The 26,184-nt window shown below is 34.2% G+C and overlaps 1 protein-coding gene across 2 annotated transcripts in view; it reads right to left on the reverse strand.

Annotated features, from left to right (window-relative positions):
* Positions 1-26,184, reverse strand: part of LOC138694482 (tudor domain-containing protein 1-like) — a 186,411-nt gene that overhangs the window by 25,613 nt on the left and 134,614 nt on the right. For both annotated transcript variants that reach the window (XM_069818245.1, XM_069818244.1), the window contains 6 exons: positions 25,147-25,337; positions 17,656-17,769; positions 17,369-17,498; positions 14,065-14,304; positions 8,793-8,960; positions 802-966 (listed from right to left, as the gene is read on the reverse strand). In XM_069818245.1, coding sequence (XP_069674346.1) covers positions 802-966; positions 8,793-8,960; positions 14,065-14,304; positions 17,369-17,498; positions 17,656-17,769; positions 25,147-25,337 — 1,008 coding nt within the window. The remainder of the gene's footprint in view (positions 1-801; positions 967-8,792; positions 8,961-14,064; positions 14,305-17,368; positions 17,499-17,655; positions 17,770-25,146; positions 25,338-26,184) is intronic.

A 26,184-nucleotide genomic window follows, 5' to 3' on the forward strand; every position in this document is an offset into this window, starting at 1 on the left:
GTGGCGATGTATACCATTGCAAATTTATGAATTACATAGAGAGAAATGTGTTGTGACTCTACAGTAAATCGCACTGACTTCAGTACATTGTTACCAATGTTTTGGAAGAAGACATGTGCAGACATAACCCATAGGAAACTGCGCCCAAAAATTTGCTAGAACTGTCTACAGCTATTAGAGTCTAGTGTGCTGCTTCTCTATGATAATGCAAGACTGCAAATTGCTGAGCCAGTAAATGCTGTATGATCAATTACAAGTGGGAAACACTCCCTCAGTCAGCCTACAGTCCAGACATGAATCCACCTGACTATGATATTTCCCCGAAAATTAAAAACCCACTTCGGGGTCAATTTTTTGCAATATTAAATTACCTGGATACAGCTGTGCCCCAAAGCATCTGAGACTTAAACTTCAAAGGAGAATTAAGCGGCATCCAAAAGCTATCACAACATCGGGAAGCAGTCATAACACTCCAAGCAGACTATTTGAATGTTCTTGATGCAAGTGGATTGAAAAAATAAAATGCGTGTCAATTAAGTAAGTCTGTGCATTACTTCTGGGATCACCCTCGTAATTATCTTGCCTCCAATAAAATTGCGCCATTCCCCTATCAATATTTACAATGCTTGTAGTCACAAATAACTTTGTAGCCATGCTACAAACCTTAAAACCTCTACCATGCATAAGTGACTATAAGAAATCATTGGAAGTGACAAAAATAAACACCTTGTGAAGAGAAAGAAGGGTAAGGAAATTTAAAAATGGGACAAAGTGATACGACAAATTTATTAAATTACTTACTAATTGTCAGCAAATTTTCTTTCTTGAGTGCATTTGTTACATGAGGAAACTCGATCACATATGTACCAGGACAAGCCGAAGATATGATGTTAGCTGTGTACACTTTATTTACTTGCAACAACTCTTCCACACACTTCTTCTGTGCATCATTAGCAGTTTCCAGGTCTGAGAAAAAAAAATTGTCAAAAAATTGTATTTTTTTTTGTGGTACCTTGAAATAACGTGTTCTTCCTACTCCCTCTCTCAATTTCCCCCCCTTTTTTTTTCCTTACTGTCTGCACAACAAATCTCCAACTCTGCATGGAACGTAGAGGTTCACCTTCGAGTGCTACAAGGAAAGAACATGGACTCTATCTTCAACTAAAACCCCACATGCGGGGAGGGGGACCTTCACTGAAATACACAGACTACTGCATGCATGGGAAAAGTAAGTTCGTAACATCATTCCCAACCACTAATCAAGGGCAGTTCCTGATATTAATTTGAAAATCACCCTCCACCTCTCCAACACTCAGGGTTTCTGAACAGTAGACAATATTTGGAGAAACTGCAGTTAGTGTCCCGCAAAAAATTTTTCAAAGTCCAAAGATGGGACACTGCGCATGCGCAAGACACAAACAAGTAAAGGAGCTACCACACCATAGATAAAGCTGGTGCTCCAACAGTAACATGTACTTAAACCATTTTAGCAGGTACGTTTCACAATAGCTGAGACTCAACATAACAAATGGTGGCAGTTATACTGCATCGTTTAGGGCCGTTTTCTCCAAAGATAGTTAAACTTGGGATAAATTAAACCCGTTCAACTTTACTATTCAGTTTAAACATGCTTCCATTTTCTCCATAAATATCTGACAGCCCACCCGTTTAAATTAATGTTGGCACTAGATGCCCATGGCTTCTCATGTGTTGGCTACACTGAATAAATAGCCAATCGGAGCCAAGATTACTGATGGCACGTCAGATTTTCAATATGTCAGCCACAGATCACGATGTCAGTTGTTTACAGAGAATTAATGCTATAATCAAATAAACGCGAATAAAGAAGGAATGCATCTACTAGTTTCACAAATAAATAAATCATTTATACCCATGTGAAGTGTTGTGTATCATTTAATCAGCTGTTTTCTTGAATTTATTGGAAAGCGTTCTCGATTCCACTTTTCTCTGATAGGCAAGATCGTACAATAATTTGTGTCTTGTGTTAATGTGCATTATCTGGTGGCATGTGTGGATCCATTTTAATATAAAAATTAATTTCCTTTAGTTTATTCCTTTCCCTCCGAAAATCACGATCTTAATTAATTTCAAGAAGACAACTTCCAGCTTTTTAACGTGTTCAGTAACCCACTAAATTAGGCCTAACTGATGTACCCAGGATCTTGATAATTCTAAGGGAAATAGCTTTTATTTTTAACATTGTAGTATGTGACCTTATCTATTTATGTAATATTCACAGGCCCTAATGTATAGTTGGCTAGAATGGGCAAATACCCAGAGCAAAGGAGCAAGAGAAAGTATTTTAAAGTAGGATGTTGAAATAATTGTTAAATACATGCTCAATAAAAATGAATATTTATAAATAATGTAATAAAAACAGCTTTTTGTTGGCACAATTATTGTTTCAAATTTTTGTTTGGTAATGGAAGGGATTAAGTTAAAGAAAGAGGTTAGGGTGCCAACATTTGCTCTGTCCTGTTTTCCAGTGACCTAAACCCAGGGCCTAAATATTCATAATAGGTGTCATCCTCTTGTATTATTTTTATTTCAGTAAACGGTTGGTTGCACTGTATGATTGCTTAATCGTCCATTATGAATTTTGATCAGATTATCATAAGCTGATTAACGTACACTGTAAGGTCCTGTGTTTAGACATGGAGAATTCAGGGAAGAAAGTAAGAATTTTAGTCCAGTAGAAACTGATTTACCTCTCTCTTTACTTAGTACAAAGAAAGATATATTAGAATGTAAGAAAACTGATAGTGTATCTTTAAAAGACAAAGAAAAAGCTTGGCAAGAGCTAGCAGAAAGTTTCAATGAAATTAATGGAACTGTAGTACTGGTAAGAGATTAAAGGGGGAAGTATGAAAACCTCAAAAAGACCTGTAAAAGGAGATTTTCCGAAGATAAAAAAATACACATCAGGTGCAGGTGGAGGTCCGAATCAACCGAACTTAATAATAACTTATATTAAAATAAAAGAGATTATTGGCACAATACAACTTGAGGGGCTACCATCTGTATGTGAATCAGATTATCCTGGCCAGTCATCACTACTCGCATCTGTGGAGCATCCATCTGCAAACATTGGAAAAGCACAATTTCCTCCTCAAATCCAATCAATTCAAAATTCCAATGTAATTCCCTTTTCATCTGTGAATCTGTACAAGTCTGTAGCTTCTGAATCCCAAGCATTTGTCGCAGGTGACGATTCAAATCCCACTGATCAGGTAATTGAAGATATGTACCAATAGTATCTCAGGATAATATACAAATTAATGACGTAGAAGCCATTCCATGTAGCAGTCAATTCAGTATTCGGGACCTGAGGAAACCTACTTCCACTCCACTCCTAGTAAAGAAGAAAAGACCATCACTAGACAGTTCATTGACAGGAAAGAAACTTATGGCATTATGGCAAGAAAAACAAGTTCTGCAGTTACAAAAACAAGCAACAGAGGATCAAATTCAGTTCCAAAGGATGGAGCATGAATTTAAAGTACCGGTAACATAAATATGAAAGAAGAACATAGAGTGAAGATGAAACTCACAGAACTTCATATAAAAAAATAAGGAGTTTGATCATGAGATGAAAAGAAGAATTCTTGAACTTGATGTTAGGAATAGGGAATTGGACCTTAAAACAAACAGCTAACTGAAATCACAAGATTTTGAAGTAGTTATGGTGTTTATTTTGTTCAAGTCTATATGTTCTTTTTTATTTAAATTAAAAAATTTAATCTAACATATTAAATCACATTAGGTAACTTATATACTGATAACTTCAGTTTTGTAGTGGTTGTAATATGTTATGATGTCATTTTGATATTTTCATAATGTCATTCGGTTTATATCATTCACTGTATTAATAATACCATTATGTTGAATATTATCACATCAGGTTATCATGCTACTTAAAACAGAAGATATTTAAACTTATGTAGCTTCTTAAATAATTGCATAACAAGTTAATCAGTAGGTAGTTTAACTTAATTCCAATTGAAAAACGAAATTTATTGCATGTTATCACCTATCACATAATTTATATATGGCTTATTTATAATACAGTAATAATACATGAGAAAAAAACAGTAGGCTAGGCCTAATTATAACATGACATCAAAATGTTCATAAATCAATTGTTAGTTTCATTTCCAATTATTTTAATAGACATGAACATAATGTGACAGTATATTCCCTCCAGCTAATTTCTTATATGTTATAAAATAAACACACTGCATATTTCAAGTAATTAGTTACTTTCTTTCATTGAAATCCGACATTAATATAATTTTGATACAAATGCAGATTTATTTCAACTTGTAACATCACTGCGTAATTAAAATAAAGTGGGATTTTTACATAAATTGTGACTACACTATAATGTGTTAAAATATTTGTGTATCAGTAGTAATATTTTATACAACACAGTTACAGTTAAGTCATGTCATCGTTAGATTCTATATTATGGCAGTTGTGTTGCATCTAAAGCTACACCACACAAGATAATATGTCACATTTAAAAAAATAGCAATTTTAGGCTTAATAATTTATGGTGTAAGTTACTGGTACAGGGTACTGCTTAATTTTCAGTGAAGTAAAGTTATAATACTTTTGAAAATATCCAAGTTTAACATGAATAATAAACAATGTTACATGTACTACAGTGAATGAAACTTACTTTATGTTAATTTCGTCCCTTTGTTTCACTGATTCACCAACAAATCATAAGTACTGATGGATAAGATGGTTTCGCCTGACATTATTTTCTGCTACATTTGGGTGGTTGTTAGCTGCTTGAGGGAAGTTATGCACAGCGTTAATGTCATCCAGCTGGTCATCAGTAACAGGAGGTATATTTTCATTCTCATTGCAAGCTATATTGTGTAAAATAGCTGTTGCCACAATTACACTTTGAATTCTGTCCAATTTTAGTCTGATTCCAGTAGCTAAAACAGGAAATCTTTTCTATACCCCATAGCTCCTCTCTACTCGACTTCTAGTCCTTATGATGGCCTCTTGAAAAAGTTGTTCCTCTGGCGTGTGTGTAATTGTCAGTGATGTAATGAGATAATTTTGTACAGCATATCCACTATCTCCAACTAGAATGGCTGCACCAAATTCTCCATCTTCAAATCGCCTCTTAATTCTTGAAGAATTAAAAATATGTGAGTCATCAGATGAGCCTGGCCACCTAGCCACAATGTCTCGAATCAACAAGGAAGAATCAGACAATTTGCACATTAATTGAAAAAAATTCCTTGCAATTTCTGAAGATTTCTGCATCTCCTCCACTGGTGATTGTATTTTCACAAGGACTGAGAGAACAGAGACTGGAATTAGAGTACAGAGAGTGGACTGAGAGTAGAGAGAGTGAACTGAAAGTACAGAGAGTGAACTGAGAGTACAGAGAGTGGACTGAGAGGACAGAGAGGAGCCTGGGAGGATAGATAGAGCACTGAGGGATATGGAGTAAGCTAAGAGAACAGAGACTGAACTGAGTGGCAAGAAGGTGGAGAGCGAGGATGGTGAGTAGACTGAGAGACCAGAGAGTGGACGGAGGGGACAGAGAGTAGACTGAGAGGAAAGGAAATGGACTGAGAGGACAGAAAGTGGACAGAGATTACAGAGAGTGAATTGAGAGTACAGAGAGTAAACTGAGGGGCAGAGAATGGAATGAAGGGACAGAGTGGACGGAGACGACAGGGAGAGAACTCAGACAACAGTATGTAGCCTGAGAGGATAGGGAGTGGACTGAGAGGATAGGGAATGAGCAAGAGGAGTGGGAATGAGCTAAGAGAACAGCAAGTGAACTGAGAGAAAAGAGCGTGGACACAGAGAATGTTGAGTATATTGAGAGAACAGAGAGTGGACTGAGAGAACAGAGAAGGGGCAGAGATTACAGAGAGTGAATTGAGAGTACATTGTGTGGATTGAAAGGACGGAAAGTGATACAAAGAAAACTGAGAGGATGGAGTGGGCTGAGGAGAAAAAGAGTGAACTGAGAAGACGCAGATTGGACTGAGAGGAGAGAGAGAGAGAGAGAGAGAGAGAGAGAGGAGACTGAGGTAGTAGAACAGGGAAAGGAAACAGAGTGGACCGATATCAAAGAGAGAGTACTGAAATTACAGTGAGTGAGCACAAAGAGGACTGAGAGGAAAGATTTCTGAATCGCAGTTTCCCCAGTTCACTCTCAGTCCACTCTCTATCCTCTCAGTTCACTCTCTGCACACTCAATCCACTCTCAGTTTTTCACCCCACTCTGTCCTCTCTGTCACCTGAGTCCATATTCTGTACTCTGTCCTCTCGATCCACACTGTGTCTCCTCTTTGTTCTCTCAGTCCACTCTCTGTCACCTCAGTCTACTCTCTGTCCCTTCCCTGTTGTCTCAGTCACTCTCTGTCATATCAGTCCACTCTTTGCCTTCTCAGTCCTCTCAGTCCACTCTCTGTCTTCACTCTGTCCTCTGAGTCCACACTCTGTGCTCTCAGTACACTCTCTGTTCTCTCACTCAACTCTATCCTCTCTGTCCACTCTCTCTTCTCTCAATTCACTCTCTGGTCCCTCTCTATTCTTTTAGTTCACTCGCTATCCCCACAGTGCTCCATCTATTCTCTCAGTCTCCTCTCTGTCCTTTCAGTCCACTGCCTGTCCTTTCATTCCACTCTCTGTAGGCCTACTCACAGTCCACTCTCTGTACACTCAGTTCACTCTGTCACTTTTGTGCCTTCTCTGCCCTTTGCCTTCCCTCTGTCCACTCTCTCTCGTCTCAAAGTTCAGTTCATGAAGGAAAGAGGAGACTGAGAATAAAACAATGACTGAGAAGACAGTGATGACTGAAATTTAGTGGAAGGGGTTCAATATGTAAGGTTTTTTTTAGATTTAGATTTTCCAGCAAATCCTTCATACCCACATTAATGAATTTTAATTTTAAGGGGCTCGAACTAAGGAGATAACACGCTCACTAGGTTCAAACTACAGTCCGATATTTAACGGAGGGGGTTCATTATGTATACAAGTTTAGGTTTTTCCTGCAATTCTTTATTCCTACAATAAGCAATTATACATTTTCAGGGCTCGAACTCAGGACCCATCACTGGGTTAAAACTACAGACTGTAATGTGGCGGAAGATTTGCATTGTGTATACAAGTTTTTAGTTTTTCCTGAAATGTTTTATTCCTTTAATAAAAAATTATAAATTTTCGAGGCTTGAACTCAGAGAATAATACCGTCATTGGGTTGAAACTACAGGCTGTAATTTGGCGGAAGATGTGCATTGTGTATACAAGTTTTAAATTTTTCCTGCAATTTTTATGTCTTTAATGAAGAATTATAATTCGAAATTTTCTCGGGCTCAAACCCAGGAAATAATGCAGTCACTGGGTCCAAACTACAGACTGTAATTTGGCGGAAGTCGAGCAGTGTGTATACAAGTTTGTAGATTTTTCCTGGAAATTTTTATGCCCCTAATAAATAATTATAGCCTACACTTTCGGTATTCGAACTCAGAAAATATTGCCGTCACTTTGTCCAAACAAGAGACTGTAATTTGGCGCAAGATGTGCATTGTCTATACAAGTTTTTAGATTTTTCTTGCAATTTTTTGTGTCTCTAATACAGAATTATAAATTTTCAGAGCTCAAACCCAGGATATAATGCCGTCATTGAATCCAGACTACAGGCTGTAATTTCGCGGAAGTGGAGCATTGCGTGTACATGTTTTTGGACTTTTCCTGTAATTTTTAATACCTATAATGATGAATTATATATTTTCGGGGCTCGAATTCGGCCTTAATTGGTTCCTATGTTGGCGGTTCCATAGATGAACCATTCCTACCTACTACAAACATAATCTTTGTAATAAGACAACAGTATTTTACACTCTTTGCGCGTCTTGTACTCTCTGCTCGACCTGCATTAGGTTTTTATCGAGAGGAAGATTGGCATAAGTAACAATTTTCGTTACAGTGGAGGCAGATGAGTTAAGGTTGGTAGCGCAAAAAGCGCTAGAAATATGTTGGCACTCCTTCAAATGTTACAGCATAGCGGGACAAATACTGCAGTAGAGCCCAATATTTTCCTCTTCATATTCCCTTCTCTGTCTTTAGAAACAGGTTAACCAATGAAGGAGAGGAACACAAGAGCCCTGCTTTTACATTTCCATGTTTATGTTTACCTTTCAGTTGTTCTAAGTAATGGTATGTGTATGTGCCATTTTTCAATTTACACAATTTTCTCACAGTATCCTGAAAAATGTGAAGAGTGGTTCACTTGTGTTACCTTCTGTTATCCTCTCATAATTGATAAAATTTAATTACAATTGGTTAGTTTCTGCTTTGAGGATAAGGTCATCATCTAGAATCTTTCACATTATGCTTGCCTGGCAGCAGCACTGAATTCCATTTCTGCAGTGAGAAAAATCAATTCGGCAGAATTCACTGTTTATAAGGTGAAACCAAGGTTGAATGTCCTTGTCAATAGAAATGACATAAATTCTGCCAAGATTCCTATATTTTCATTATTAAGATATACCTACACACTTTCACTTCAGGGTATTTATAATATACAAATAGTAAAATAATGTTAATATCTTACAGATAACTAACGACTATAAGCGTAGATCGTAATCATGAAAATTAGCTCTCACCATACAAAACAATATAATGAAAAATAATAATTTACAACATTCTAGTATTAACATCAGTATTTATTATGAACAAATAAACTGAACATTTAAAAAAACATGTCAATGAAGAAAATAAAAGGTTACCTTTAAGAGTACACAATACCGCCACAGCTGGGATTTCCATGTAATCAGGTACCATTTTACGAATGTTGGTCTTCTCAACGTAAGCCATATTTCCAAAATCTAAGAAAATTACATTGTTCTGTTTTGAAGAATCATCTGCAATGCACATTGCTCGATACCATAGGCCATCTGTAACAGTGTCCATAATATCAAACTCTAACATAAATATACGATACTCAAGACTCTGAAGATCAGCTGTAAAAAAGTGTGTTTAAAGATAACTAAATGACTCGCAGAAGTCACTTTTCTTGAAATATCATGAAACATCTTTTGGACAAATAACATGTAAAGAAACACACTTTAGAACATTAAATTTATATATTAGATTCTCTGTATAATGAAAAGGGTACATGAAAATAGATTAGATCTGGATTTACAAAAGACAGCAAAATTAAAGAAACAGGTCTACTTTGCTTTGTTAACATGTTTATAAAGCCAGTACATGTTTAGTAAAGTGACTTTAAAACCAAAAGACTAACTTTCACCTTAAATTAAAATACATATTATAAAAATAAAATGTGATAAGAAAGAGATTAAATTACATCCCAACATTACGCCAAATTCTAAGCACATTCTCACATATCATTAGTGTTATTATATTGATTATAATTTTTTATTATTCTTATTGTTGTTGTTATTGTAGTCGTATAACTACTTTTATATTATCCTAGCGTTATCTTATTTGAAGATCTGAAAACATATTTTTATCCTACAAGTTGATTGGTGGTCGAAGAGTAGTAAATTCAGTGTTGAGATTGCCAACTTTAGCCTCTGAGCAGGCTTCTGAACTCCTGGAGGCAAAGGACTGGCATTTCTTCCAAAATACCTACACAAATCCTTTTTTACATATTGAAGACCATAACAGACCACTAGGTCTATTACTTGAAAGATGATTATTTGATTACTGTTCACACTGATGAATGAACACTGAACTGCTCTCCTGTACCAGAACATACGTAAATTATAATAGTAATAAAACATATACTATACTTTCGTCTTTCATTGTCATTAGCAGCCATATTATTATGATTATGAAAATATATTTGAAAGTGATAGCTCAATTTGATTAAAGAATTCAATAAAGAACTACATCAGAATGTTAAGACTGTAAAAGAATGTATGAGAGTGGATAAGATGATTTTAAATACTTTTAATTAAAGTCCTAGAAAAGTGGTTTTATTTTTTAAAGAAAATTTGTTTTAAAATTTCAAGATTTTGATGTTATTGTCAATTTTGCGATGTTATTTTAAAATCATACAATATATACAAGTTTTATAATCTGGCTTAAGGGGAGTCTGTACTTCCATATCTTACAATGTTAAATTCCTCAATTTTGGGTACACTTTTCTCATAAGTTATAAAAGATACAAATGCAGAAAAAACAGGACAAATGTAACATACCATTATGTATACAACCACTTAAATAAATTTAAAATTCCACTGAGGGGTTGGCAAAAAAAATAAAATTCATTGATAACATTTTTTGCATCAAGAATGACTGCAAATTATTTTTTATTTTTGCTGAAGATAGAAATAAACTTAATTTTTTTAACCTACTGTGTAAAATGCCATAACATTGATACTGTCTATTAATTTCAGCCTTCTGGGTACCTACAATACTTTCTGCAAAAAGTGTACCAATGTCACAAAAAAATAAGAAAGTGCAGGAAAATGATGTCGAAAGTTTCCATATTTTCCAATGTTAAATTCCTCAATTTTGGGAGCACTTTTCTCAAAGTGATAAAAGATACAAATGTATAAAAAATTGGGCATATGTAACATACTTTTATGTATACAACCGGCTAAATAAATTTAAAATTTCACTGAGCGGTTGCCAAGAAAAAAATTTTCATTGATAACTTTTTTTATTAAGAATTACTACAATATGTTTGCTGAAGATAGGGCTAAAAGCCGACAATTAGAAGAAATAAAATCATTTTATCATTTTACACATATTAAATTACTGACAAACGACAAAAACCAAAATGTCATTTTTTTTTGTCAAAATTCGGTGTGCAAACTCTCCTTAACATATTCAACATAATACAAGTAGTATATGCCGCATTTTTGGCATCAATTTTCAGTTTTTACAATTTACACAAATTTTAATGCAAAGCTGCATTCATTTGCTGATAAAAAGATGGAATGAAATGTGCCATTGGGGGAAGGGGGAGGGAAATATGTAGTAGTATCATCATATTGATAGCTGTCCAAATCTTGGATTTAAAATACTGGCATCCTAATCCGTTCAAATGAACAAATAAATTGTTGTTGTTGTTTTCTAATGCCAGGCGTTTGACAATAAAGTCATTTGACCTCTTGCACTCCAATATTTTTCAAAGATATTATCATGACCAGGCACTGAAGCACAGATTTTGAGGTGTTCCGAATCCATTTCTTGGTTTGAGTTGCACAATGGACAGTTAGGGGACTGATATATTCCAATTCTATGCAGGTCAATCATGGCCTGTTGCCAATCTAAATGCAGCTACAGACGATTTTCGTGGTAAATCAGGAATTAACTGTGGATTATGATGCAGAGAATTCCATTTTTTTCCCTTGAGATTGTGTTATCAAATTTTGTTTGTTGAAGTCTAAGTATGTAGATCTAATAAATCTTTTCACAGAGTAATACGTAGATTTAGTAACAGGTCTGTAAGTAGCAGTGCTGCCCTTCTTTGCTAAAGCATCCGCATTCTCGTTTCCCAGGATTCCACAATGGGATGGTATCCATTGGAATACAATTCTTTTATTGAGTGATATTAATTGAGAGAGCATTTTAGTTATTTCTGCTGTTTGAGATGAAGGTGTGTGTTTAGAGACTATTGATAGAATAGCTGCTTTGGAGTCTGACAATATAACTGCATTCTTAAATTTATTGGTGTGGCATAGAAGATTCCTGAGACTTTCACTTATTGCAATGATTTCACCATCAAAACTTGTTGTTCCATATCCAAGAGATCTATAAAGTGAGAAGAGACAGCACGTAACACCTGCACCGGCACCTTGTTCTCTGGAGATCAAGGATCCGTTGGTATATAAATGAAGCCAGTTTTGTGGAGGGTACCTAATATTAATTGTCTCTAAAGACAATTGTTTCAGTATTTCAGTGTTTACTTCTGATTTCAGTATTTCTTCTGTTAAATTTAGATTATATTCTATATTTAATAGAGTTAAAGGGTTTGGTTTAATGTGTAAGTTTTCTTTTAAATTCGGGATATTGATTTTCTGTTTTAATTCTTGAACAATGGATATGAAACTTTTTTGAGTTTTCAATCTACAGAGAGGACTGTATGAATGCCAATTGTTTCCTGGTAATCTGATAAGTTTTTCATATTGAATCAGTGCTTTTTCTTTTATTGTCATTTTGATGCTGTTAATATTAGTGAGGAATCTCATAGAATCTATTGGAATTGTTTTGATTTCACCAGTAATGAGTCTGAGAGCTTGTTTTGAACATATTCCATGTCGTTTATGAAAGGTGAAGTAATTAAAATTTCTCCGCAGTATGTCAGCACTAGCTGTATAAACATTTTGTATGTAGTGTTCAAAGTATTCCTAGAGCATCCCCATTTCTTTCCTGCTAGTCTTTTTAGAAGGGAGAATCTTTTACGAGCTTTTTCAGAAATGTATTTCAAATGGTTGCTCCATGTTAACTTACTATCGAAAATAACTCCAAGATATTTGGATTCATAAGTCCTATGAAAGTGTTGGCCATTGTATTGGATATTGAATTCTCTTTCTTTTTTACCGAGTGAAAATATTTGGTAGTTACTTTTGCTTAAATTGAGTGTCATCAAATTTGATGTATTCCATTCATGTAGTTAATTTAGAGCTTTAAGAGCAGAATTTTGAATTTTGTCTCTATGTCTGTAAGATCCGGAAGTCCACAAAACTATATCATCTCCAAATAGTGCTGTTTTCATGTTTGATTCCTCTAATAGGGAGGGTAAGTCATTTATATAAATATTGAATAAAGTTGTGCTGAGGACAGCGCCCTGAGGTAACCTAATTTCTGGAGTTTTAGTAATAATTTATTTCTCCAAACAGAGTCATATGCTAACCGAAAGTCAATAAATATTGCCAAGGTATCTTCTTTCTTGTTAAAACTCTCTTTTATTTCTTGGCCGAGGTGTATGACTTGTTCATTGGTAGAGTGTAGTTGTCGAAAGTCGGCTTGTCTTGGTGATAAAAGATTTTGGGATTCTAAATACCAAGTTAATCTGTTGGAGATCATGGACTTCATGGTTTTTGCTATCATGCTTAATAGTGCTATTGGTCGATAACTATTAACATCATGAGCAGGTTTCCCTTTTTTGTGAATTGGTACAATGATTGCTTTTTTCCAAGCTGCAGGAATTGAGGTGTTCCATGATAAATTGAAAATGGATAAAAGTACAGACTTGGCTTTTTCCCCCAGATGTTTAAAAAATTCGGAATGAATATTGTTGGGGCCAGGAGATTTCTTGGTTTTTAAATTTTGTATAGCTAGAGTTAATTCTTTGGAAGTAAAATTTTGATGAAATATTTCAGGTTTTGTACTAGTAATATTGTTTTTATTATTTTTATGTAATTCTCTTTTAATAAATTTGTCGGTTTTTTTAGTATTGGGATGACAAATTGTAAATTAATGTTAGAAATATGCATAATAAAATGTAAAAAAAATTATAATCTGCAACAAGATGTAGTAGCTATCATTACGATAAGAATTTATTGAAAAAGAAAGAAAAAGAAAAAAAAAAAGCATTGTTAAGATTTAAAACAAGTAAGCCTACCGCTAAATTTCATCTAAAAACTTTTTTTTTTATATGTTATACAAATTTGAGCTATTTCGCGATTTAAAAGCATTTCTTTTTTTGGTGTTATGGGAAGAAGTATACAGAAATGATGCAAACAAACTGGCAAAATGAGAATTAGTATTAACGCATCTTGCAAATTTCACAGATCTCTATTCTTGGCACATTTGACTTTTGTTGCAGGTTATGTTATTTTCTTTACCCTTTGAAAAAGATAAATAAATGCACATAGTTCTAATTTTATAATACATGTTTATCCTAACAAAAAAATTCAGAGAAAAAAGCGCGCACACACAACACAACACAACATAACACCACACCACACACACAGTAATTTCCTCAATAATGTTGAATTGCGGTTTTACAGAGTTGGAATGATACAAGTTTTATATTATTCTATACAGTCTTGAAACATGTTCACAAATCAATCAGCTTACCTTCATATTTGGCAAGACAGACTTCAGACAGTCTAGGAACATAGGACTTCTCAGTTGTAGATGCACAATACTGATTCAATTCCTCCGACATAGTAGTATGAACGTACGTCATAACTTTTCCATTTGCTTCGCATCCTGTAATATTCACACTGTCCAACTTGTGAAGAACAAGAAAGTCTACAGTCTCTCCTGTAGGCAGTTCCACATACTTAATGTCTTCTTCTTTGAAGACCTTACATTCTGCAATTACAAACACACGGAATCGTTCATAAATAGACAGTCAGTTGTATTTATGTACGACATTTACTAAGTGTAAAAAAAAAAAAAAAAAAATGTAAAACACAACTGTTCTTTAGTCAACTGTCCAAAGACCTTACAAGTGATACCAAAAAGCACCACTTATGAGGCAACTAGGCCAAGAGATAATGGGTAGGGTGGTCAGTTCCTTTCCTCCTCCATTGCATATATTGCCGATTAGCTACATGAAAATTAATTAATTTAATATTATAAACTAGCCATACCCATGTGCTTCTCTGCACTTTTTTACAAATAAATATAATAATGACTTAAATCTATTATATTTTAAAATATAGCTTTGTAATTACTTAGAGAACAATAGCTTATTACTTGTAGGTCGTTTGCTCCTCAATTATTTTCAAAGTTATATTTAAAATCATTAATGTAACTGTTAGCAAGCAATGCTTTCTGGAGTTGTTCAATCAATTCTACTTTTAAGTTTGGTACTATATTAGACCTAACAGATAACTGGTCAGCGTCTGAAACAAAATATACTTGTAAGAACTGGGCTGTTACTCTCAGCTGGAAGACGATTTCTAATTAAATGATAAGCATATGCTTGAACTTTTAAATGTTGGGATAAAATTGACTCCATGTATTTCTTTTGCACCAAACAATGCCACTTGGAGTAAGGTGTTGTACTGTTTTATATTATTTAGAAAGTGTGTTGATAACGGATATACACCTATTAATAAGTTGTTAATTGGTTGTAGGGGGGCTCTTGAATCTCAGGAACAACAACTTTTCCAACAGCGCAACAATCTGTTTGGCTCATTACCCTATCTTTTTTTTGCATTGCATTTATTGCATGTTTATTCAGTTTACCTATTCGAACACAATTCAAATCAGCATATTCAAATATCTGGATCATAATGTAATGCTACGCTAATATACTATTACTGCATACTAAATCAATACATTCTCGTTCGTTCTCGGAGAACGCTCAATGCTAGTTTCACTTGGTCAAGCTGCTGAAATGATTGCATTGTTAGTTTGTAAACGAATTTTCCATTCTTCCTCACTCTTATTAAATCTCCTAATTTTGTTTTGCCTTGGATCAGAAGTGTTCCAGGATAACTTAGACTTTTGTTTTGGCATTTTGAAGTATTGTCTGGCCAGGTGGTTATGTCGCAGAGTCAGCGAAATGGGGGAAATCATGTGACAGTTCCTTACTATACAAGGCCCTTTTCTTTAAATTATTTTAAACAGTTATATAATATTACGTAGACTTCCAATTCGGAACAGCAAATATTTTCAGGAAAGAACCTAACATCTCAGCCACTAGCCCTTACAGAAAGGTCAGCAGAAACAGGTGGGGGAAACCGAGATATGACATAACCACTCGGTCGGACAGTATGTACTATATAAAAGCAATAGGCGTGTCTAACGAAGTTATATAGCCTACTTAATGGGTAAGAGTTCTCTACAGTGCATAACACTCCATTCTGGATAATTAGTAAAGTAACATATTTGGCATGACTTGAGGGCCATCTCAAACCCTGACCTCCACTTCATTGTGTGCAAATCCTTATAAGCTCGATCACTTATGGACTACTATTAACGATACATATCTCAGTCATAACAATCATACAATACCAGATGAAACTATAAAGTAATTACATAATTAAAATACGACATTTGGTCCAGGAAGCATCTGTTTTTGGTACAAGGATAAATATTGTTTAACACTTAACTGAAATTGTATTTAAATAATTAAAATACAATCATTCTGGTCCAGAGGGTACACATTTGATGCAAGGATAAATCCTTGATTCTTAATTGTTATTATGTGTACGTAATTAAAATAGGATCATTTGGTTCAGGGAACATCCGTTTTTGATGCAAGAATAATTTAACATTTTTCTACATCAGTTTTAAATGATGTACGAAGATAATTTTTTGTGTTGGCCTCACAGTGCATTATTGTTTACGTAAATAAAAACAAATGAAAATGAACATGGTACATAAAGATTTTAAGAAACACAGGAAACAAATGTAAGTAAATAATGAGCACCGGGACATCATTTTCCGACATTTTATAAAATGACTCAGCTCCAGTGAGCTTATATGCAATAAAATACTATTTTTACTCTATGTATAATGTATTTTTTGTCCAAGGAAAATACTAGTCCTTTATGACAAAACTCGTAAAAATACGATTATGTTCTGTGGACAAAAATAAATTGAAATGTATAAAATTAGTATCTTATGTGGACCAAATAAAGTTTAAATAGGCCTATACATTACCGTGGCTCACTCAAATAGTCTACGTAATCTCAGTAATAATTAAGTAATACTGGAGTACAATATTTCGACAGTATATCAAGTTTTCTATATGTAAGGATTTGTTTTAATAATACCTTATGGCTCATTTGTGCTCCATTCTTGATAATGTATGAAATCTCAATGACGCTAATATAAGTTCAGTGCCATTTGATGCTTAGATTCATTATGTTTGTGTGTGTGTGTGTGTGTGTGTGGGGGGGGGGGGGGGGCATCGTACACTGAAACTGTTAAGGTAACTAATTAAGTCTAACTTAATTTGTATTTGAAGGTCCGGAAGGCATCTAAAAGAAAATAATCTAATTCATCACCAATGATTTACGATATTCACTTAAAGAGGTGGAATGTAAAATTAAATAATGATTTTAAGTAACAGCACCCTTCTAATAACAGAAATTGCATAACAATACCACATAACCGAAATACTGACTGAATAAAGTGTGGGAAACCAAGAAAACTAACATGACATCAATAGACGTCAAGTGGCACTGGTAACAATTATTTTTTACTAAGATTATTAGAATGTTATATAAAAACACTAAATATCATGGGTTCCAACTCCCAATACCACCAGTTGCCAATCTGGCCATTCAATTCTATATAGAACAGGAAATGTGGCCCAATAACGAAGAAGTTTGAAGACCAATGATTTAGATAAATGTATTTCCTAGAAATAGTTTTCACATAGAAGTGAAGACAGAGTAAGTTTAATGTGCGCAATTACCTGCAGGATTCTTGCCAGACTTCAAATCTTTCTTCCACCCTGGCTCCAACATCTCATTTACGACATTACTCAAAAGAGAACCATCAGGCAAGATCAGTTCTACACCATCTCTATAAGATCCTTTGAGTACCTAAAAGAAGAGCACAAATCATTATAACAACAGTTTGGTGACTGATAGTTTTAAATTAAAAAGGGGAAAGAGGAGAACATTTCTATGCTGAAAGGAATTTACTAGGCTTACAAATAATTAGAAAATGAGTACAGCAGTATGTAACATAGTTCATTACCAGTTTCATTTCCACTTCTCCAGCAATGAATTTCGACAAAAGTGTGCTTGCATCTTTTGTCAGTGGCTTATCAAGAACATCCTTAAGACAAATTTTTACTGCCATACAAGGAATCTGAAACACACACAGAAACAAATAAGGTTAATACCTTCACATGCTCCAAATTTCTCTTCATGAGGAAGAATAAAAAAAAAAGCATGTGTTTTAGTGCATTAAAAAACCTACATAGCATGTTGGTGTGCACTTAATTTTAGTTGTAATTAAGAAAATGTCATTAATTGTTGACAATCTGGTATAATGTAACTTCCAGGAACTGAAACCTAATGTATAATACAGTAAAAAATTAATTGAAACTAGCATCATAGTGAATGGGAGTTGAAACTGATCACTTTGTTGTATTTCTAGCATTGAGGCAGCAAGTTTACAAAACAGTGGCTTGATGAAGTCAATAGGTGATACAGTCTGTTGTGAGCCTGCTGTTGCGTCCTTTTGATTAATGTGTAAAGAAGAGAAATGGGGTCATGGATGAGGGAGATGAGACAGTGTCATAATAAAAAGGGATTTTTGACATTAGGTGTATACCAATTGTCCCTTTTTGCATAGTCTATGGTCCACGTGTTCTGTAGCAGACAAAAGCAAAGATTAATATTGCACATGTGCGGTTCACAGTATGCCAGACTTCCACAGAAACAAAGTTCCCGGCCTTGTTCTTAAGACTGAAACAAAATCTAAAAAAATTATCAATTGGAATTAAAAAAGATTACATTCTTCAAAACTGCTCATATTTCACTGAAAACAGAATTAATCAAGGTAATATCCATTCAGAGAATAAATTCGCAACAATGAAACTGGCTTCAAAGGGTTGCTATTTTTATAAAATGAAAGAAAACTGAAAAAGAAGCAAAAAGCACATTTCTTATAATTATTATGTTTATCACGACTGCGATATTTTCATGCCTCTATATACAGCACATCAAGCGAGTTTTAGTAGTTCTAAGTTACGCAAAAAAGTGTAATAAAATATCATAAAAGTCATTTCAAACATTTTGCAAGAAGAGATTAGTCGAGTTATTTCAGAATAATCTTCAATCTTTGGAGGCATCAAAAATGTATTCAAGCAGGAGGAGGACACTTTGAACATTTCTTTTGACATATGTAAGAAGTGGCCGCAGCTGGTTATACACACTGGCACATGCGTACACCCTGTAATAAACTGTTTTCGTTTCACTTTGTATTTGTTTCTTATTGCTTAATTTGTCAACATTTTCTTTCAACCTGTGTTCTTTCACGTGCTCACTTAAGTTTCTGCTCGCTGTACATCAGCTCTCTACTTTGGTTTTTCCTACTATACACCTTCGCACAATGAGCATGTGCATATGGGTGTAGGCGAGTGAGGGGGTTGGTGGTGTGAACGGAGGTGTACACGAAATACTGTCTTCCAGGAGCTTCATCTCCGAGCTTTTACTGTGCACATGAATAATTTCTTGTTTGCTTGTCAACATGCGGTCGAAACATAGCGAGCTCACTAGTCAACACACTCACATGAACACGGTGCTTCCATCTATTGACTAACGAACAATTCAAAACGAAACTTATGCCATCACTTAAAAACACAATCCAGAAATGAATATTTAATATTTGTACAAATTATGTCCATTTATTTATTTATTTTAAATTTGAGATATTATACATTGTGTGATTTTATTTATGAAACCTTCGCATGTTATTTTTAAAATAAAATGAAAGTCGTCAATCCTGTCAGCTGTCTTGATAGAGGTGTGTCAATTTTATTATCCTCACACTACACTGGATTGTGCAAATTAAAGCGTGAATTAGTTTTCTGTTGTCTGTGGAAGAGCGAGGAATGTGTAAACAATTGTGTGGTAGTGGTAAAGTGTTTTATAAGTTCCTAAAGTGAACACTATTGTGAAAATGAAAAATACAAACTTCTCTTGGTTAATTTTAGAAGAATAGCTGATTATTAAAAAAAAAATGAAAGATCTAAGTCATAAAAAAGTAAGGGTAGCAATTGCAAAGAAAACGAGGTGAATCGAAAATTTAATATGGATGTTTATGAGAAAAAACTCTTGGAGTTGTGGAAGTGAAAGTACAGGTAGACTATTTTGTGCGATGTCTGAGGGTAGATTTAGGCTGGTATTCATAGTCGACACTTTATATCACCACTTTGCAAAGTGACACTTTTGACGAAAGTGACTCTTTCATATTAGTGGTATTCACAGACGATTGAAGAAGTGCACTTTACGCCAGCAAAGTGTAGAGTTACAATTTGGTTGGTAACAGAAGTCCCACAATGCCTTTCAAAACAAGTGAACAAACAATAACAAATTAATGTGTAACATACAAATTACAATGCTTGTGATTTGAATTGGGAGCCTAATTGATCGCGCAAGAAAGAAAATAAATATTTATAGTTGTTTTATTTCAGTTTCTAGTTTTTGTTGCCGATGGTTTAGATTATTTCAGTCAGTTCAATTATATAATATTTTATTAAATAGGTAGTGATACTGCTGGTGAAATTAGGTTTATGTTTTGTACAGTACATAGCTGATCCATGAATTTATATAGTCAGATTAGGTTTTGTACATATCTTTTTCATTGATTTAAGTCGCTGAGTTAGGTTTTGTATGTATCCATTCCACTGATTTATATAATTCAGTTAGATTTTGTACATATCTTCTATTAGTTTATATAGTTAGGTTAAGTTGGACTGAGTAGGTTAAGTTTTGTGTGTGTGTATATATATATATATATATATATATATATATATATATATATACACACACATCATTAAATTTATATCGTTATGTTAGGTTTTATACGTATCTGCTTCATTGATATATCGTTTTATTTCTTTTATTTTCATTTTTGTCTTTTTCGTGAATCGAAGTAAAAAAAGAATGAAATAAACACATTACTACTGCTATTATTATTATTATTATTATTATTATTATTATTATCTCTCTCTCGTTTCCATTATTACCTGCTCTTCAGGAATATTTTGATTGCCAAGTTTTTCTACAATGCAAAACAAAATAGGCCTAATAGTATGAGATCTCTTTTCATGGTGAGGTTATGACTGCACATGAACTAGAGACAGTATCTCAGCAGAAGCAGCCATATCTGATGTATTGCTTACTGGCGTGGAAATATATAGGCCTATTATCAAAACAGTAATGATTATATCAACATCAAGATAAATCTTATCTCAAAATACAGGTAGTCAACAAAAATCAAAATCATTTTAAACCCAATATAATTATGGAATCTGCTTAGAAGGCAGGCACGTGAGGTCTCTCAATGCTAATTTAAGATAGTTATGCCTACATTAGATTGAAGTTAGTTTAATATTATTTAAGTTAAAAAAATTCGTTTCAGTAATAAGAAATAGGTTATATAGGCATATCTATCTACATATCACTTCATCGAATTGAGGTTATAAATATACGAATGTTACTACAGAAATATCTGAACTATGATATTATAGATATTAATGTATGGTACATATCTGTAGCATAGAATTTTAATGCAGTCAATAACTGTATTATTGGAGGCACTGGCAAACCTCTATTATTCGTTTTTGTCAACCAGTCATCGAAAAGATGAGCAATCTCAATAAGTTTCTTTATCAAATCAGAACCATTTTTTTTAATTCTATATCATTATAAAATTCCACAGGATTGTTTTTAGGCCTATCCCTAATTGAGTGGGTCATATATTGTTTCGTACATTGTTCACTAATTGTACCACCTCTTCCGCACATTCTAATAAATAATTCGACAACCTCCAAGACGTCCGCCATTTTTCTACAAAGTGACACTTTCAGCTCAAAGTGTCGACTACGAATACCAGCCTTAGTGCACTGACCATGCTGTCTGTTGAAAAACTATTGAGACATATTCTGAAATTAAAGGTCGAAAAAGGGGAGAATGATGAGCCTTTCATACAAGCATCTATCTACACTATCAATTTTTTTCTTTGTAAAATATTTAATAGCCAATATTATAGTAATTTTTAGGTACCGGTATGCTTATTTAAATGTTTAGTAATACTTACTTACTTTTAAGGAACCCGGAGGTTCATTGCCGCCTTCACATAAGCCCGCCATTGGTCCCTATCCTGAGCAAGATTAATCCAGTCTCTACCATCATATCCCACCTCCAAAAATGTTTAGTAATATTTTATAAAAATCACAACTGCACACGCAAAACGAAAAATACGAGCCGCTACTGATGTAAGATGCATTTGTAATGGTTTTTAAGTATAGGTTGACAAATCGAACTGAAACCCTGACCAAGTTACTACGTGAGTGCTGGATGTCTTGGGGTAAGAAAGTGAGAAAGCACAGGAGGAATTGGAGAGGGCACTATGAATTCAGTATTGCCACATTTAGTAACAGGGATACATAAGATTATTATTATTATTATTATTATTATTATTATTATTATTAGTATAGAATGCAACACTCATCTGAGATGCTCTTGACTACCCTTATAACCTATTTCATCTTGCAGTGTAGCGCGGAGTTTCTTTAATGTAGGTACTTCATTTTAGTGTGTAGTATTCTTGTATTTTTCTCCTTGCATCTATCCATGACATCCAATATGATTTTTTGCTCACTTTTCTGTTTTTACCTGGTGTGGATAATTTGGTTTGGTTACTGTTGGCTACTTTCGTTTCTCTTCTGATTTTTTTAATGAATGATTCTGATTTTCCAGTTGCTGTTGCAGCTCGTTTTGTTGCTTGACACAGTGGCAAATTAAATGAATTCCTGTTCTTCTCAGCATCCAAAATCTCAATTACCTTGGCAACAATACTTCTTCCTTCACTATGTACAACTTTATTCTTGCCTATCTCCATCGGTGTGAATTAAATATCTGATAATACTGTAGCTTTGGAACCTTTATACATGCACGCACGGACACAACACAACTCACAATCAGCTAGACTGAAATCGGCAACGTTGCGATCGCAGCTGTATTGTACTTGCAGGTCCACTCACAGTTTGTCAAACCTGGTAACATAAGTATTAAAAGGTTGACTAGTTGCCTGCAATGCTAGCATAATGGAACTTTCCTAGCCGACAGTCAAGGCAAAAATGAAGAATCCGTTATTGTGGTAATATTGGAGAGTGGTTCTTCTATTGGTCACAATGCCCACACACACCCTCTCAGATACTTATGGGGGATTGGTGACTGAATGACGGGAGGCAAGGGAGAGAGAAAAAGAAAGAGAGAGATTCCAGAAGTTGGCGTGTTTTACGGGGTTTCACTTGAAGGTGTCAAACTATAGTTTATGAACATTTTCTCCTCTAAACAGGTTTTAGAAACTAAAGCTACTACCATAGAAATGGTGTCTAATTTTGCAGTAAATGTGCGAGGGTTATAACAGAAAATGCCACTGAGCTTGTGGTGAGAGAGATGTCATATATGAGGTGCTCACAACCAGAGTGGACGAAGTCCACCAGTGATCAGTTTGTAGATTAATACAATTTCGGATGAAGAAAACTTAGATTTATTCATTGTCATAACAAACAAAGTCCATAACTCATTTGTTACTCCACAGAGGGCAGCATTTCCTATGGAAGGTGAATGTTGCTAAGCGTGAGCCAGGAACTTTAACATTCAATATCTCAGAACTATTCCAGATGGACTTGGTCCACTCTGGTTGTGAACCCTTCATATGTAGGATACTATGCTTCCTGAAGAATTTCAAAAGTTTCTATGCCTTTTAATTAGAAAATTAATGCACCAGAATTCCTGAAATTCACAATTCATTGTACTTTAAACTTCTGTAATAGAATGTTACACTATCCAAAGTTCAATACTAAAAATTAAAAAAAATTAACACACCCTATCTCTGCTATTAAAACTGAAAATCTGACAAAGAATTCAAATAGTAATTATGATAATCTCTACATTAATTGCATTGAATAAAAAATTCTACTTTGATAGAATTGAGTGCCAGTTGGTGATAAAGTACCTATTTTTGAAAGGGTATAAGGTAAGGAAATTTATGTGGGTATGGTCATGGCATACTCTACTACAGGCAGGAATACTGATGGAGGGGAGTGTGACATCAAGGGTCAAGAGCACAGCATGACTTTCCATTGTCAAAATGCTGCGAAAGCGCTATGTACCTCATTGCAAAAGTAATTATACATTAAAAGTTGTTGTTAGTGATTATGTGATGTGTTACTATTCCCAAAGACAAAACATTATGTAATAAATGAGTGAGAAATATTAAAAAAAAGAAAAAGACAGGAGTCCTTCAGATATAAATCTCGTACATATTAAACATTTTGAAGCAGACTGCATTAAACGCGAAATTTCGTACCTGGATTCAAAAGGTATGGAAAGTACGTTTGTGTATGATAGGCCAAAAGTGAAAATTGGCTCCACTCCTACAATTTTTAAACACTTACCAGCATATATTTCGAAAAAACCGCCAGTAAAAAGGAAAAGAATCCTGAAGAAAGGGTTGCCAATGCAAAAAATAGAAAAATTAATTTCTGAACATGAGACGGGTATATGAGTAAATGCTGAAGAGGAAAAAATTACGAACTTTAATGAGTTAATAACGGGAAATGGAAGAAACTGCCTGTTAGAAAATAAGGTAATTAATTTAAGATCTTCAGTGATAAACTTGTTCTCTATACCGTTAAGTTTTAATCTACGTCAGTAGAATTCTATATGAATGTAGATCAAAATCTGAAAGTCTCTGCTTATTTTAATCACAATCCACTTAGTTACCAAGACTTAGCCTATGTGATGTTATTGAACCGAATTTTTTTATTGAAAAAGTGGAGCTGTTTACAGCAGTTTGTTCACCCCTTACCACATAGGACAGTTTTGCACACACCGGTTTTATATTCAAATAACTTAAGTAGTTCTATCTTTCTCAACTGATGTCACATATGGTCAAATCCAGTTATTGACAGTCTGCCATATCTGTCCCAGTATGCAGTTTGAAATACAGTAGAACTTGGTTATAGTGATCTCGTTTTGTGTGACACCTCGCCTATAACATCAAATATTCTGTGGTCCCAACTAATTCCCCATAAGACATAAGCTTTTCTACCTTGCTTAATATAACAAACGTATATGCGTCTACCTCGCATATAACGTAATTTTCAACCATTTTTTATTTTGGTGGTCACCCTAGTTTAGACTTAAGTTGAATAAATAAAAATATTGTAAGAGGTAAAGTAACTTTTTCCATGTTATCAATATCAATACTGCCTCATACAATGAGAAATGTACTTTGTAGTCCATCTATACTGAGGATGACAATGATTTCTAAAATATTGAAACCAGTAGGCATCAGCTAAGATATCAATGGTAGATATGCATGCATTAGGTGAAATTCGAACCCACAACCACAGCTAACGTTCAGGAATGCCAACTGTGATGAATAATAAGATAAAATAATAATTATTTTACATTAGCTATTATGAATTAGTATCATTCTTACCTTCTTCAAGTTTTCAGGGAGTGCCTTTAGCTTGTCCTGTGTAACACAATCATTGTTACCGAAGTCAATGTAAGTTACTAGGATTCTATCTTTCTCAATACCAAGAACTTTTACTCTGTAGTAGTTTCCGTCTAATGAAAATCTGCAGGCAAGCAATTCATTCTTGTTTGGCATGCGGTCCAAAGACGGTGCTAAAGACAAACAAAACTAATATTTTACTCAGTTCTGATCTAGTTTACAAAACAGGGAACATGGGTTAAAAAGTTAAAAAGGTTTACTAGGCTATGTCAAGCATAATCTAAAACCAAAGACATCATTCCAAAGTGGCTCTTACTATACTCATTTACAACTTTTATTTATGCAATTACCAAATTATCTACTTATTTGTTTTGGATGAAATACTACTGAGAAAAAAAAAAAAACAATAGGACACATCCTTATTCAGAAAAGCTATTCATCCTCATCTTCTATCTATCAAGTAATAGACCCAGTGGCCTGTTACAGTCTCCTGCCATTTTCGGAATGGTCAATTCACAGATTTTTTTTTCCTCTGGTATCCTGAAATGATGCATTCTATTCACGTATTGTAACCAATTTCGTCTTTAGTCACGAAGATATTTGGTTATAGGGATTACTTTGAGTTCATGAATTATTGCTTCATTTCTTCTGTGATCTAAAAGGATGTATCCAGCAGTTCTCAAAATCTGATTTCAGCAGATATCATGAGTCTCTGATCTTTGATTTGTATGGTCCATGCTTCACTGCCACAACAGAGAGTGGATCTTGCCAAAACTTTATAAGCGTTCAATCTTATGTGCTTCTGGACTCCCCCCCCCCTTTTTTTTTTTATAATTTTGAATATTAAATCACATTCTTCAATATACATTAAAGTATAATCTAAATATTTAAATGAGTTTACTTGTTCCAATATTGAATCGTTAATACAACACCAACTAAAATACAAATGATAGAATTTTTAAAAGCTTCGTAACAGATGATTTGAAGAATTCATGCAGAACAAATGTTGCAATGAAAATT

Source organism: Periplaneta americana, chromosome 2, assembly GCF_040183065.1.
Source record: "Periplaneta americana isolate PAMFEO1 chromosome 2, P.americana_PAMFEO1_priV1, whole genome shotgun sequence".
In the NCBI taxonomy this organism is placed as follows: Eukaryota; Metazoa; Arthropoda; class Insecta; order Blattodea; family Blattidae; genus Periplaneta; species Periplaneta americana.